This window comes from Rhea americana, unplaced genomic scaffold (genome assembly GCF_003343005.1).
Source record: "Rhea americana isolate MKP2758 unplaced genomic scaffold, rheAme1 scaffold_295, whole genome shotgun sequence".
NCBI lineage: Eukaryota > Metazoa > Chordata > Aves > Rheiformes > Rheidae > Rhea > Rhea americana.
Genome location: NW_028186418.1, coordinates 879,276 through 894,767, shown reverse-complemented (window position 1 = coordinate 894,767; position 15,492 = coordinate 879,276). Strand labels below are relative to the sequence as shown.

The 15,492-nt window shown below is 48.2% G+C and overlaps 1 protein-coding gene across 2 annotated transcripts in view; it reads left to right on the top strand.

Moving 5' to 3' along the window:
• The window catches only part of UNC119 (unc-119 lipid binding chaperone), a 17,024-nt gene extending 1,532 nt beyond the window's left edge, over positions 1 to 15,492 (top strand). Inside the window, exons 2-5 of one of the 2 annotated variants that reach the window (XM_085309309.1) lie at positions 8,279 to 8,392; positions 10,301 to 10,403; positions 11,345 to 11,517; positions 12,343 to 15,492. In XM_085309309.1, the coding sequence (XP_085165435.1) occupies positions 8,279 to 8,392; positions 10,301 to 10,403; positions 11,345 to 11,517; positions 12,343 to 12,455 (503 nt within the window). In that variant the 3' untranslated portion in view covers positions 12,456 to 15,492. Of the gene's footprint in view, positions 1 to 8,278; positions 8,393 to 10,264; positions 10,404 to 11,344; positions 11,518 to 12,342 lie in introns of both variants that reach the window. The other variant, XM_085309308.1, reaches the window with a different exon arrangement.

Sequence of the window (15,492 nt, the reverse complement as noted above, 5' to 3'; positions counted from 1 at the left end):
GCGAGGCAGCGGCCGGCCCCGCTGTTGCTCTGCTCTGCTCGCCCCGGCTGCGGGACCGAGCTGGCGGCTACCTGCCCCTTCCGGCCGCGGGGCAGCACGCGGCGAAGCAAAGGGAAGGTGGAAAGGAAACGTTTGCAGCTGGTTTGCGCCCCTTCCTCCGTGAGACTCGCTGGCACGGGGTCACGCAGGGGGTGCTGCCGGGTCGCGCCGGGCGAGAACCGGCTGCGTTAGGTGAGCCCTGGCTAAGCCCTCTGCAGGGAAAGAGCTTGTCGCTCCGGCGGGCCACGTGGGAGCCGCTGGAAGCTCTCCACGTCTGAAATCCTCCACGTGCCTTCGCACTAGTCTCTGGACGAGCCAACGCGCTCGTGCTGGGCGTGTTGTATCGCGCTGCCGGCGACGCAGCACCCCCCTTCTCAAGCCCGGTTTCCCACTTGGTGGGTTAAGTGCAGAGAGCAAAGCACAAAAATGTTTTTCTGATCCTTACCGCGTAACGTTTATTTGGAGCATTCTGTGGCCTTTAATTATTTGCATGGGCTGCAGCAAGCTCGTAAAAATAGATTGCCAAAAATATCAATGCAAAATCATCCCAGTCTTCTGCTCTGGACGGAGGGAGCAGTGGGGAGGGGAAGGATCTCAGGCTGCGGGAGAGAAGCTTGTGGCTACCCCAGCRCCGTCCTCTCCTCGGGACGTGCTGGGGAGGCAGCAGACGCTTCACTTTTGGTGCCCTCCCATAGTCCAAAAGYGCAAACGTGAGCGGGACAGTGGCCAAGTTCATACTTTCTCCTCTAGCCTGTTGTTAAAGGTCTCTTCAAATCTTCCTGCCTGCTCATTGTGGCTCTTTATCCCTGTCTGGCTCTGCTGGGCAAACTCTCCCCGTTTTATCCAGGGACAGTGGCTACCCAAAAAACGTGTGGGACCGGTCCTGGGGAGCGTGTCTGCCCTCTCCAGGCATCCAGCCTGGCACGACTCCAAGGGAGCGGCGCGATGCTTTGCCTTCCAGGAGAGCCTCATCGCAGCCCTTGGTGCTCCCCTCCTTCTCGGCCCCTTTAGCTTTTGGCTTAAACCTGAAGTAACCCCAAGTTTTATCCCCTTCCCATCCCTGGTGCACGAGGTGGCTCAGCCTTGGTGCTGGCAGCTGGAGCAGTATCCGGGGTATGGGTTGGGCCTGGCTTGGCCTGGGAAGGAAGATAAGGGCTGGAGGAGCGTGAAGTCCTTCCAGGCCAGGGGAGAGCTCAGCACATGGTCTCTCCAGGCTGTTTTTCAACACCAAGAGACTAAGCAAAGCTAGCAAGAAGTATGTGGCATCCTGCCTTGGTTATTTATGGCTTTTAAGGGGTGTTAACAGCAGTGACTAGTTTTGAGACATGTTGAGAAGACCATAATAGGATGGTGGGTAGAGATCTGAAGGGTTAGGATTTCTCCTTCTCTTTCTCGGTTCTTTTTTTTTTTTTTTTTCCCTTTTGTCCCTACTTAAAACTAGTTGAATTCCATTTCTTAACAAACCTCAGTGTCTGTGCCACCAAATCGTTCAGACTGATGGGCTCGGTCACTCAAATTTTGCTCACCCTGGTTTTGATACCCAGCAGACGACCCAAAGGTGTTGGGACTCCAGCCGGTTCGAAGTCAAAGCRGGAGTTTGCTGTGGAGCGAGAGCCACGGTGGAAACATCCCGGCATCCCGGACATCCCCGCGGTTCCAGACGGGGCCTGATCTGTCCTTATCCAGGCTGGGCTGGCACAGCGAGGATACAGGACACCTCTCCGGGAAGCGTTTTGCTGAGGCTGGGTCAGCGGGTTCCTTTTGGGAAGGGCACGTGCAGGCGCCCGGAGGGTCGAGGCCCTTAGGTGCTTCCTGAGGWTGAAATTTGCTCTGTGCCCTTGGCGAGAGCGGGTAGGAGGCACTGACGTGCCCCTGGCTCTGCCGTCGTACCCCTCGGCCCTGGAGTGCCATTCGGGGCGCTGGGCCGGGCTGGGCGAAGCTCTGGTGGCACCGTGGGCGCATCGCCCCTCCGCTCGGGTGCTCCCGGGCCGACCCCGTGGGGGTGAGGGGGTCGGTAGCGCTCTGCGGTTTGGTCTCGCGTCGCCTTTCTCGCCCGCAGCCCCCRGAGGCTGGGAGCGCGCGGACGGACTCTGCCAGCCGTTCCCCGGCGTTCGGATCTCGGGAAAGCCCTGGCTGGAAGCGCAGCCGGGGGGATCGCGATACGCTCTCTGCCCTGGGGATCCTGGCGCGTGACCAGGCGTTGGGTGTCTCGGACGGGCCAGCTGGGAAAGCAGGAGGTGCTCGGTGGCCACGGCGCCCTTACTGCTMGCCCGGAGAAACCCTTCTGTAACCCGAGCGGGCAGGAGCCGGGAAGGCCAGCTGGGCTCTGCTCTTAGCATGTTTCTAATAAGCTTAAAGGGGGAGTCGTGCAAACTGTCCTGCATACGGTGCGTCCTCCCGGTGTTAAATTCTGCCCCGGCTCCATTTCCAGGGTGCAGCCTCGTGGGTCTGGGTGCTGCCCCAGGATAGCTGGGCCCTTCAGTGGGGCTTGCTCCGATGCTGCTGCAACAGCATTAGGTATAAGGCAAATGAAACGTTTTCTTTGCGATTAGCAGGATTTGTTAGTTGCTCGCACAACCGTGGTTACCAAAGAAGAAAAACCTTACAACATGATTAACTTGGGATTAGCAAAGGAGCAGGGCAGAGCTCAGTTCAAATTACAATTAATTACTGAGGCAGCCAGAGGATCAGGGGAGCCCGTCTGCAATTACTGGGACATCGGTGGCTGCGAACGCCCTGTCCTGCCTCTTGGAGCTGGCCAAGGAGCCGTGCTGCCCTCCMCGTCCTTCGCCACGCTCAGTCTTGCAGCTTTGCTGGGTGATGCTCTGCTAGTCCCAAAGGCGTGTAGATGCCCTGTTGGCTGCAGGACACRGTTAATCGAAAGAGAGCTCTTATTTTTTCCCTCCATCTTTGGGGTTAGGGTGGCTGGTGGTTAGTAGGAAGATGGCCTTGYGGCCCCTGGGGGCAACTGTCCCAATTTACAGGTGTGGGACAGCACCAGCCTTTGGGCACGTACGTAACAGGAGACAAGCGACAGCCTCGGAGGTCGCCCTGCTCAGCACAGCTCCAGGCTCCTGCGCCGCTGGTCTGTACTGCTGCTTTCCTTAGAGTAAAACTTGTTTTATTTTAGGAAACCAAAGGGTTAAATAATTGATTACATGCATGACAACAATTACAAAATGCAACCTGAAAATAAGAGATGTGCGCTTAATCATTTCTGAAACTAATCTCTGCCCTGAGCTGTCATTTYGGATTTCTCTGAGACTTTTCTCTGSAGCTTCAGCTAAAGGCGAGCTTGGCAAAGCTCTGCTGCGGTGGGCTGCTCGGGGCAGACCCTTCGTGGGTGACTTTCGTACCAGTTTTGCTGCAGTGTTAACAGAAAGCTCGTGTGCAAGTTGACCTTCAAAGCCGCTCCTGGACCACGGCTTCTCCTTCTTCCCCCAATTAGCTTGGTGAAATATATTGTATTAGGAGCCCTAATTAGCTGTGGGTGTTTGTGAGATGGTTAATGAATCACTGTTCTGAGTTGTCTGGGGCTGCAACGTGTAAATTATATTGACATGCTGATTTCTAATAGCAGAGCAGTATCTGGGAGCTGTGTCGAGCTGCTAGCACCGGCCGCCTTTCCTAGGCAACAGAGCGTATGTTGTGAGGCTTTTCAAGGCTTTGCGATAACTCACAACTTAAGTGTTGGGTAGATGAAGGCTTTTTGGTAGTCTTGTGCTTAAATACGGGCTGTTAGGTTTCTGCAGAGGGCAAATATGTGCAATACGGGGTATGGCACTGGCAGCCAAGCTGGTTTCTCCTCCTGCCAGTTTTAAAGGTTTGGGCTATCCCAGTGGAAACGGGAAAGGTAACTGGAAAGCAGGGACATGGGCTGGAGGCATCAGGTGGGGCTTTGAGCAGGGACTGCTTGCTTTGGGTTAGCCCTGTGCACGAGACCGAAGTGAACTGATTTCGGTAATATCGCCAGCGTGGTTTCAGACTCGGGGGCCGCCGGCAGCCCTGCCACCGTGTGCCGGCGTCACGTGCTCCCCGAAGGTCCTGCCCTGCTCCTCTGCCATCCTCTCTGTGGGACTTCAGCTGCGCAGGCAGAGGCCAGGGCAGACGGTCCAGCTTGTTCTTTAATTGGGCTCCGGTGGTATCGGCATTGCCTGGCGCTGGCCCTGCCATCCCATGCTCTGCCCTGTGTCACCGCTCTGCCTCTCCGCGGCATTGGTGCTATTTTTTGCTCACTTCCTCCTGAGACTCCTCAATCTGATAATCTCCTAATCTCCAGCTCCTAGGAGTTCATCTTCCGTTGGCTTTGCTTTATACCTGGCTTATGTCTTGGCAGTAGCTTTCAAAATACCTTCTGACCTTGTTGGCTAATGCATGTTAGGAAACAGGCCTGCACGGAAGAGGAGCCGTCTTGCTCCCTAAAGTTCTGCTGGTGCTGGGGAGAGTCGTTCTTATCCCAAGCAGCTGCTGTTGCACCTGCTTCTTGTGCAGCATCCTCCTGGTTTAGAGCCTTTCTCCCCATCAGGTTCTGAGTTTCTTCCATGCCCCATCCAGGCTCCRCTTTCCTCACTGGGCCACTAAAGGCTTAAAATAGGAGCTGCCCAATCCGAGCTTTGAAGCTTTAATGAGCGCCCCAGAAATAGCTGATGTTTGTGAGAGAGAGGGCATGTGCTTTCCCTGGGTTGCGGAGAAGGAGAGGARATCTTGGCAGGAGCGCAGCGAGGAGTGCGTCCTCCATCCTCCAGCAACGCCTCCTCTTGATCAGACATGCCTGGGGGCATTGATGCAAAGGGAATCTGAAAATGCAGTATTGACATTTAGCTTGCTTTGACCAGGATCAGACGCCTAATCTCATCTGTTAGATAGCTGAAGTAGTGGGGAAAGGGCAGGAGGAGAAAGTGCCTTCATTAGCTGTCTGCTGCGGAGATGTGCGCTGGATGATCCTTTGCCTTTCGTGCCCCTTTGCAACGCCAGCTTGCTGAAGCGTGTGGCTCAAAACACATGCTACAGTTCGCTGTTTGTTTGTTTGTTGTTTTAAGCACTTTTTCATACAAAAGAAGTATTCCTGGCAAAATCTGTTGTTTCTGGCTCAGGAAGTCCATCACCTCTGCTGCTGCCTGAGACCACTGCAGCAGCTAGTTGTGCTTCCAAGCTCTTCGTAATCAGGGTAGGTCTTAAGAGAGAAAATGTCTTGTAGTGGGGACTCGCAGATCTAAGCAGCAGAGGCCCCAGCAGGCAGGAACAGCGATGTGCTGAGAGGCAGCTGCTAGCACTTGGCTTGGGCGAGCTGCAAGAGCTTGCTCTTGGCTTCGAGGCCAAGTTCGGCTCAGCTGGTGAACTCCTTTCGGGAGGAGTTTGGGTTTGGAGGACTGGGGTAGGGCAATTCACTGTGCTTTAGGGAGGAGTTGGAAACMGTCCTCATTTGCAGCCTGCTTTTGCGCTGCTTAACGTGGGTGCCTCAGAACAAGAGACAGTCTGCTGGGTTTCCTGCGCTAGTGGTGATGTGCCCATCCCTCGGGGAGAGTGTTGTCTCCATCAGCCGTCAATCAGGTGAGTACTGAGGGCTCCCTCAGAGATACTGTGATTATTTGGTTCCTGAGTGGGAAATAACACAACCTGCTTTGAGGAGGTGGAAGAAATAAGAGAATGCTCTGTCTTGGGAGACCAAACCTGCCTTCGCTGCAATGATCCACCTCACTCAGTGAGGCTTGGAGCAGTCTCAGGAAAGGAGAGGGGGATGCTGCCTCCGTTCCCCAAATTGTGGGAATGGTGAATTAGTGTAATGAAAGCAGATGATGCAGTTAAGTGCGTCATGGAAGTGTGGGCAACAGGGGCTTGCAGTAATTTAAAAATAAGTAGGTATGAGATGAGACTAGCTGATCTAGTGCTCAGCTCAGCAGAAGTCTGTGCCGATTCCAAGCAGGATGATGCTCCCCGGCCCCAGGGCTGGCGTGCTGTTGCCAAAAAGATTTTCTAGTGCAGCCGCAGGCTTCTCTTGTGTGCAGAAAACAACCGCACGTGGTTATTTGAGTTGATTTTTTTGTTGTTTTGAACAGGATTTGCAACAGGCACGTTTTTAATACTGACGGTGAGCAGGAGCCTGGCRGGAGCCTGCCTCGGGTTTGCTCCTCTTCCGGTGGCTCGGCTTTGCTCTCCTCTCCGCCGGATGAGGGATGAGTCACGGACACCGTTGCTGCAGCAACGCCGCTGCCAAGGAGGGGATAAAACTGTTGCCATGGAGCCGGACGGGAAGGAATTCTGCAGGAGGAAAACACTTAATAATTAACTGGCGGAGCAGCGCGCCTGGCAGACTCGCCTGCGAGCTCGGGCGGAGGCGCCCCGGCTCCGAGGCGGCCGTGCGCCCGCCGCGTTGGCGCTCCGGCCCGGCGCCCGCCCGCCGCGTTGGACGCGGGCGGCGAAGCCCGGCCGATGCCCGTGTCGTACGCAGCGGCTCGGCGCGGGGCAGGAGCGTGGGCCGGCGGCGGTCGGTGCCTGCAGCTCTGGTGCAGCCCGCGACGTCGCCTGCCTGCGGCTCGGAAACTCTGGGGCAAAGTGGTGATTTGGATGTCCAAATCTCCCCAGCTAGCGTGCTTTAAAACCAAGGAAGAGGGGTTCGCGCAGCCGTTAGGCTTTCGTTTCTCACGGCAGYGCCGAGGTCGAGCTGCTACCAGCTGCCCGGGGGTGAGAGCGTGCTTCYGCCGGCGCCGCTGCCGCTTGCTCGGCCCGCACCGAGGGGGCGCAGGGGGAGGGCTGGGGCTGCTCGGGAGCCTCTGTTAAACCCGCTTCCTTTCRGCGGGGGGTTGTAAAATCGCCCAGAGGTGATTTTACGCCGGAGGTTTAACGCTTCTGTTCTTCGCGCCAGCGTGCACCGAGGCGGCGCTGCGAGTTAAGCAGGTTTGCGAAGGGTAAAAGGTTTGCGGGAAAGGCTGGGCGCTAGACGTGCAGTCTGCGCTCGGCAGCGGCTGGGAGCGATCTCGCGCGGCGCTGCCGGCAGCTCCSCTCCCCTCGAGCGCTCCGGCGGCCCGATTTCCGTCAGCACGCGTCCCAGCGAGGGCGCCTGCCTGTCTCGCCGGCGCTGCGCGGCACGGCGGACGCGCTCGTGCTGTGGCAGCGTCGTCTGCTRTTCAGGGTGATAAATTCTTCGCTAGCACACGTGCGAACCGCTGCCCGTGAAGCAGAATGCCAAACTGTTAACATAGWACCCAGTTTGCTATAGCTGTGCTGAAGGTTTGTTATGGGAAGGGATGGTCTCTAACTACACCGTAACTTATTTTCATATATTCAGTAAATAAGSCTTAGGTGGATGGATACACTTAAATTTTTGAAATAGGAAACCAAACTGCAATAAAGGGGTAATTTGGACTAACAGCAGGAATTAGCAGCTGTGAAAGGGCTCAGAATTACCATTTTGAYGTATTACTTTTACCTTTTTTTAAACTTCTAACCCAAGTCTCTTAAGAAATGCAGCTGCGTAGTCACTCAGAAGCTAACCCAGCTTTTATGCGTGCACATTTAGTTAGATTTGTCTGGATAGAGAAAGTCACTGGAGCTCTTTCAACCCGCGCCTGCCTGTGGAGTGGGGAGTACACCGCGGGCACCCCGATCCCTCCTTCCCGCGGAAGAGTCCGTAACCTGGCCAGAAGCTGGCTCACGAGGCAGGGAAGGGCTCTCTTCCCACGCTGCTTCCTAGGTTTTAACACTGTTTTTGGTGCCGAGGAGCAAGTCTTTGCCCGGGACAAGCGTCGCGGGAGAGCAGAGGCCGTGCTCCATCCGCGGAGGGCCGCGGAAGGGGAGGTGGCGTGGGCAGGAGGATGCTCCTGTCCCAATGACGCGCGGGCGGCTTAGTGCCCGCAAAGCTGCTTAGTGCTTGCATTCTGCCCGAGGRCAGTTTTCAAAATGGGCAAAGCCTCTTACCCTGCAAAGGCTAGGATTTGGTGGGGGCCTTGCCTATTCTCGGTACGCCGAGGGAAAACGGGTCCGGATGATGCTGGCCCAGGGTTAGAAAAAGATGATGACCTCAGGGTGCCAGGGCAGGGAGCATTTTCCCCTTGCAGCTGCCCTTGCAGAGCAATGAGGAGTGCTCAGCACTGCGACTGTCTTTGTAGACATTTGCTTTGGGATAAAAACGGAATACTGGGGGCACTGGGCTTTTCCTCCTTCTGGCTGTGACCACCAGAGAGTAGCCAGAAATACCTGGTGTTTCTGAGCAGCCTTCATTTAAATTTGCTTTCCTCTGCAGATTATCTGTGCACTCCAGAGGAAAATGTTTACAAGATAGACTTCACCAGGTTCAAAATCCGGGACATGGAGTCTGGCACAGTGCTGTTTGAAATCACCAAACCACCAGCTTCAGGTGAGTGCACACACAAAATACTGCTGTYCCAAACAAATGAATGCTAGTGTGTGCTTCCTTTTTGCCTTTTTCCACTCCTTTTACTCAACATATTTCCCCCAAATAGGAGATGCTATTAACTGCAAGAGGGCTAGAGCCCTGGCTGCAGTGGAGATACTRTTCAGGTATCCCGTTGTTCCAACACAAGCAGTTAACATTGCTGCTGCRTTCCTGTGATTGCCATCTGTGATTAGAAAGGACAGATGGATATTGTAAATAGAAGAAGAAGAGGAGGAAGAAGTCAGAATGTGTTGGTKGCTTKGCTGTTCAGCAGTGAACATAGTTTAGCTGTCAAGCTAGCATCTTTCTTTTGGGAGTCAGGAAAACAAGCATCTCCAGAAGACAGACACCATATGTCAGTTGTGCAAAGGAGACAAACTGAAAACATGCTTTGTGTTTTTCATGACTTGTTAGGCGTTACTTGTAACCAGCAAAGTGTTACCTGTTACCAGTGAGTAATAAAAACTCAGTGCAACTGTTCTTTTCTTCATCAAATGCTCTTTCCAGTCTTCCCCATCTCCTTCCATGTGAAAGGAAGTTTTCCGTAGCTTTGAGATAGCAAACAAGAGGTGCTAAGATGAGATGGTTTGGTCAGAGGCGTRCTGCAGTTCTGCGTTGGGGGTAGGAACAGTAAGTCACTCCAGAGCGTAAGAAGCGGCTCGGACCATCCTGCGAATGCTCTGTCTTTGAGTGACAGCAGCGGACGCCTTAGACTACAGGAGGAGCGTAAGCACACCCTCGTCCGTGCAACGTACCTTTTTAGCACCACAATGTCCTATAGCAAGGAATTTCCCAGGTTAACTGTGTGTTGCGGTTGACGCCGCCTGCCTTTGCTTTGACTCCATCACCTGCTAGTTTCGTTAAGTGGTCCCTTATTCTCGCACCAGAAGAGATAGTAGGGTAAAGATAGAGGTCCCARTTCTTGCTCTCTCTTTTAAAAGTTAGATTTCTGTCCTCTCTTTCGTCTGTGAGCAAAAGCTGAAGGGAACTTTGCAAGGCAGATAACAGGTTGGTTGGTTTGCTCCCTTTTGTTAAAGAAAGCATGTTTTGAGTCAATTGTCTTGCTARGAATTTTAAAAGTTTGTTCTCTACRATGTATTTTTTGCTTTCTTCCCCTTATTACCATAGTGACTGTGAAATGCTTGTGTGAATCACATTGTGACCAAATGTTATTTTTGTGAACTCAGTTAATAAAGCCGTGAAAGAACTGAGTGTAATGAGATCACTGTGCACAGTCATCCTTAACAGTGAGGAAAATCAGAAATAGAATCTCTAATAGGGAGTTTGTASTATTTTGTACGTCCATCATTTTGGTGAGGAACCCTCAAACTTTGATCACCGATTTTTTTTGCTCGTAATGTACTTTTTCCTGGTTAAAAATACACAACTGTGTGCTGCTCGCCCAGGTTCGGCACAGAGAGCTCTTTGTTTATTGCACKTTCTGCCAGAAAGGAGCCCTCATTCTTTTCTTCCTGGGGAACAAATTTCCAACATTGCCAAATAGATAGAAATGTGAGGGCTGGAKTACTTTAAAAGACAGCAAAACTTTGCTGCTGAAGCTGAGCTCAACCCTTAATTTTGGGGAGCAAACACTTGAATTATTAGAAAACAGTTTCCCCTGCTGCAGTCGTTTGCTGTGTTCTGCAGGGATTTAAGCGTGAATTAGCTAACCTTGCCGAAGAAGGTGGGAAAGAGCTTTGTGGCACCAAACGTGCTACGGGTTGTTCACCAGGCTTCATCCTCGAGCATCCAAGCAGGAGCTCCACCAAAGGCRTGAGGCTGAGGAGGAGATAACGGTCACGCTAGTATTTTCACTGGCTTTCTGTTTCTCAGACGACAGTGACGGAGCTTTCCTTTGCGCTTTTCCAGAACGTGAACACAATGACAAGAAGGACATTGACCCCAATGCYGGACGGTTTGTACGCTACCAGTTTACGCCAGCTTTTCTTAGACTTCGGCAAGTGGGAGCCACGTAAGTAATCGCTCCTGTGTTACATTTTTCCCATACAGAAAAATCCTGCAGGCTTACAGAGTGAAGGTGGCTCTTACTACTATGCATATTAAGTTGATCTAATAGAGATATCTTTTAATTTTGAGGAGCTCCAAATGTCTTGGCTGGTTGCCTTGCATTCGCCATTCCTTTAGCTTGTTTATTTACCCTAAGAACTGGCACGGGGCTGAAGAGACTAAGGCTAAAAAGAGCAGTATAAAGTGGACAGACTAATGGCACCTGAAGTCTTTTTCTGTAAAGCTTTGGACCAAAGACATTGCTACGTAATATATGTGACAGGGTACTTTTTTTTTTTTAAGTAAAAATTAGCTGTCGCTTTTTTCCACAGTTAAATAGTGTGCATGGAAAGATGCAAGTTTTAGCTGGGGCTTTCTCTTCTGCCCTCTTGAAGAGTTGGCTGCTGGGCCCTTCTGCCTTTATTGAAGATTTTAGAAGGATATTGGATCACACTATGGCGGAGCCTTTATTATCTTTTTTTTTCTTTGACATTCACTTAAGCTTAAATTAGTAGATCTAATTAAGAGCTTTATGTCCATTGCTATTATGGCATTAAGACCATAATACTATAACTGAGCATCAATTACTGTTCCAGTGCAAGCTTTTTTTTGTTTGTTTGTTTTACAGGTTTATAGAAATCATTAGTTTGGATTCATACTAGTCTGCATTTTGATAGATCCCTTCGGCTGCTAATATTTAGAGCAAAGTTGTACATTACGGCTTGCTGCTAATCTTAAAACAGAATTGCACATTTTAAGAAAGAAGGAGAATTTGATTAGTATCATTGATTTAAATATTTTGCCTTCCCCCACCCCCTTTTTCAGAAGAGTTCTTTCCTACCTGACAGCAGTGCCTGAAAATCCTGAATGAGGAAAGCTCATTTCGATCTTACRCTTCCTTTACAGGGTGGAATTCACAGTAGGGGACAAACCCATTAATAATTTCCGCATGATCGAGAGGCATTACTTCCGGGATCAATTGCTGAAGAGTTTTGATTTTGAATTCGGGTTCTGCATCCCCAGCAGTAAAAATACGTGTGAGCACATCTACGAATTCCCACAGCTCTCGGAGGATCTCAGTAAGCTCTTTCTGGTGTTTGGGTTACCAAATAGCGATGTTAGTCTAAGTTGTTTTGGAGAAACCTTTTCCAAGGAGCTGTCTATAGAAAACGGGTATGGAAAAATACATCCAAGTAGTTTTACATCTATGTTTTGTACGGCTTTTGTTTTCTAGTACCATATATCCTATCACCACCTGATGATGCTTTTTTATTCATAAAAGGGAAGCTTCAGTGTTAGGTAGAAAAAAAATAAGTGTTATGAAATAACTAAAAAAGCAGGACTGGAAAGATGTCCAGTCAAATGGGTAACAAACTTTATGTTCTGCTTTCATGTTTGATGTGTTACGTGGATAGCTTGAGAGGTTTCAGTTTTAGTATGAACGTAACTTTTTATTTTCTCTCCCTTCTCCCAAGACGTAATGGCATCAGTGCTCCACCTGTGTGCCCTAATACTCTGTATAGTCCTCAATCATGTATGTCACTACTAATGTTACAGTCTGTGCAAAATAGTGATCCGCTTTGCTTGCTTCCTTGTTTTGAGTTGACTATCTTACTATCTTAAAACTAACGCAATATTGTTTTGAGGGTAGCTAGTACACTTACAGTTTGTGTGGTGCCTTAACATATTTGAATTCTGTTTGAGTTCTTTAAATGCTACTGAAAAACAAATGGTTGGGTAGGCTTCTTTTTTTCTTTTCTTTTCTTTTTTAACTTTAGAGTTTGTTGCTGTCTGAGCAATGCTATTAAACCCAGCTGAGACCCAGTCTCCAAGAATAGTCGGCACTGAGTGTTGTTACAGTAGGGCTAGCACCCAACATGACTAATTTGTTTTTTTGTCTGCAGTTCGAGAGATGATCCTTCATCCATATGAGACACAGTCGGACAGTTTCTACTTTGTAGACAACAAGCTGGTGATGCACAACAAGGCAGATTACTCCTACAGTGGAGGACCTTGAGCACGGGATGGACAGCCAGCCTGCGCTGGCCTTCCCTTTCCTGTAGAAGTTGTCAGGGATAACAACACCTTCAGTTCAGTTGCCTGCAACGTCAGCTGAACGAGGATCCACAAACCAAGGACTCTTTGCCACAGTAGGAGTTTCATGACTAAATTGGCCAGTCTCATCTTTGCTAGCTTTGAAGCAGACCCAGTTCTTAAGAACTTTAAACAGTTCTGCAAAGCTAAGCGATCTTTGGATACCACTGCCCTAAGTTCTTTAAGTGTCTGCTTTGGAAATGGCCTTGTGGGACCTGGGGAATTTTGGCCTAATTCTGTGGATTTGTGTTCTTGCCCTCAAGTCTCTTTTAGGACATGATGGCTTTCTCACAGAATGTAATCCGAGAAACTGTGTGAGTGGATGAATGCAGATGCAGAGTTGTGTCTGTTTGTTTCTATCTGTGGATGCTTCAAAGGTACAGTCAGTTTAACTTTTTATTCAGTTAAAAATGTTCAGCGTAACACTTTACAAAAGCAAAAGTTTCATCCTTAGATTGTTTCTCTAAATAGCTATCTCATACTTTTCTCTTTTCTTTGTTTCTTCTATGTAGTATTCTGTTTAACCTTGGAAGCAATGGAACTTGCAATGAAGATGAGTAGCTCAGTGACAGGCCTGTTTAGAGTCAGGGCCTCTCCTTTTACAGTTCAGATGGAGCAAAATAGCATTGAGGGTCTACAAACCATCATAAGCATTCCCAATTTATTTAAGTTTTTGCAAATACAATGCAGAATAATCAGGAAAAATGAAGGGTTTTAGGTTAGGCTGACATTATTATGTAGTTAACATTCAGCYTCTTCATGGTATGGGTTTTCCATCTCTGTCTGTCTGTTTTTTTCTTTCTCTGTTCAATRCTAGGACAAGGGCTTCAGCATTACTTGTTAGAGCAACATTTTCTTTTGTGTAAGGCAATCAGTATGTGGAACTTCCAGTTTTGCTTTTGTCACAGAGTCACAGAATCAGTAAGGTTGGAAGGGACCTCTGGAGATCATCTAGTCCAACCTCCCAAAGGTTTCCTGATGCTGGTTCCACTGGGGCTTGAACCGAGGACCTTCAGCATGTAAAGCATGCATGATAACCACTACACAATCCTTTGTATCTGAATTTGAAGAATGTTTTGATAGTKTTTTCCCCTTTGTTAAAAAGTGTTTTGCATTTGATATTAATACTCCTGAAACAGTGAGTCTGATAATGTAAGACTTTGTTTAAGGCACAACACAGGTTTATCAAAAGCTCTCTCTTGTCTCTGTAAGAAGTTTAAGAATCATTTTGCATAAGTTTCTCAGAATGTGCTCCTTCTTAGAAGGACAGACATACAAAGTAGCAACATAAAAACAATAAATTATATAGGCAAAACAAAATAAAACAAAAAATGGAGAAACTTGTGTGCAGTAAAACCCTTCATCTTTTATTTTGCCTAAGTAGTCTGTTGTCATGAAACCCTTACTCTAGAGATCAGTTCACTGATACTCTAATAATTGGCAGTTGCAATTTGTAGATATTTCTATAAATATTTGATGTCTCCATGTCTAATTCTGTGAGTTTCAGTGGAACATTATGTGTTAGCCTCAGATACGTGTGATTGTAGTAATTTTTATAAAATACCATTCCCAGCTGTGATTAACATCTTCCAGTAACAGCCTAAGTCCAACAGGAAAACTGCAAATGGTTCCACATATAGCCTGCCTAAGAATCTATCCAAGAGCAGGGAGGTTTTGCGCTATTATTGGGGTTGTGATTACTATTAAATGTGTTACCATTTGTATTTGGCTTGGCTTTCTTTACTTCTGAAAGTTGATTCAGCTTTCTAAAGTAAACACAATGAGTTTAGGTTACAGCACAGAATTTTTTAAGATTGATAGCTAAGAAAGTATGAGGAGTTCACTGATTTTACACAACTGGTGTCTTGCAGTAATTATTATGATGATGAGACATATATAGCACTGTTTTTTTGTCTGCAGTGCAGAATAATCAGGAAAAAATGAAGGGTTTAGGTTAGGCTGACATTATTACGTAGTTAACRTTTAGTCTATTCATGGTATGGGTTCTCCATGGTTGACTTACCTGTTTGAGGGTTACAAAGAATTTCCTCGTTATTTTTATAATGCTGTGAGCTACTGATCACAAAGTTTTGTAGCACAATAATTCCTAAAGGTGAAAATAGTCTACCCTCCCCCCATTTTTTGCATCAGGGCTATTACACTATCTTTATATTGTAAGAAATTTTGCAAATTTAAGTATTTGTGAATTTTGTCCAGCTCTTGAAGGAGAAAATGTATTGATGTGAAGACAGAAGAGGGTGTGTATATTTATAACTAGCACCCTATACACCTTTCAGTTAGTATCTTTCAAATCTTATCTGTTGTTTGTATGAATCATGTCTGTGTGTACGAGTTTTAAGGGACTTCCAGCAACGGTGCTTGCTCAGAATTGCCAGTGATACATCTCAAACAGCTGTATCATCTCAGTACATTTCTGGGAGAGTGGTAACTGAGCTTCTATGCAGACTCTTGTCAGTCTTGGGTTATCATATTGAGTATCTTCTCTGTATTGTTTGCTTGAAGTGAAATAGTCACGTTCTGCTCCTTTTTTATGCTTCCTCCCTGTAAGAGTTTAGTTTTAAAAAGAAAAAAAAGGTAATGCCATAAGAAATATTACAGTAATCAACCAAAACTTGAAAGGGCGATGTGCCCCTACAAAAAGAAGAAGAACCTGGAGAAAGTTATTTTGTTCCCAAAAGTGTAATATGTTGCTGAATGGACTTTCTAACACTCTGTGTTTTATAGTAGGTTTGAAGTTAAGCGTAAAAGAGGATGCACTACTGATCTCCCTCATGAATTCTGCTAACTGTTCTGATAATTTAGATTCTGTGGGTTACAATTTCARGCTAATAGAAAAATTAGTAAAATATATGAGATATTTTACTGAATGAATTTGTCTTCTATAATTAGGATTAGTCTAAAACAAGAAAAATAAAGTTAGGCATTAAAAAAAAAATAAA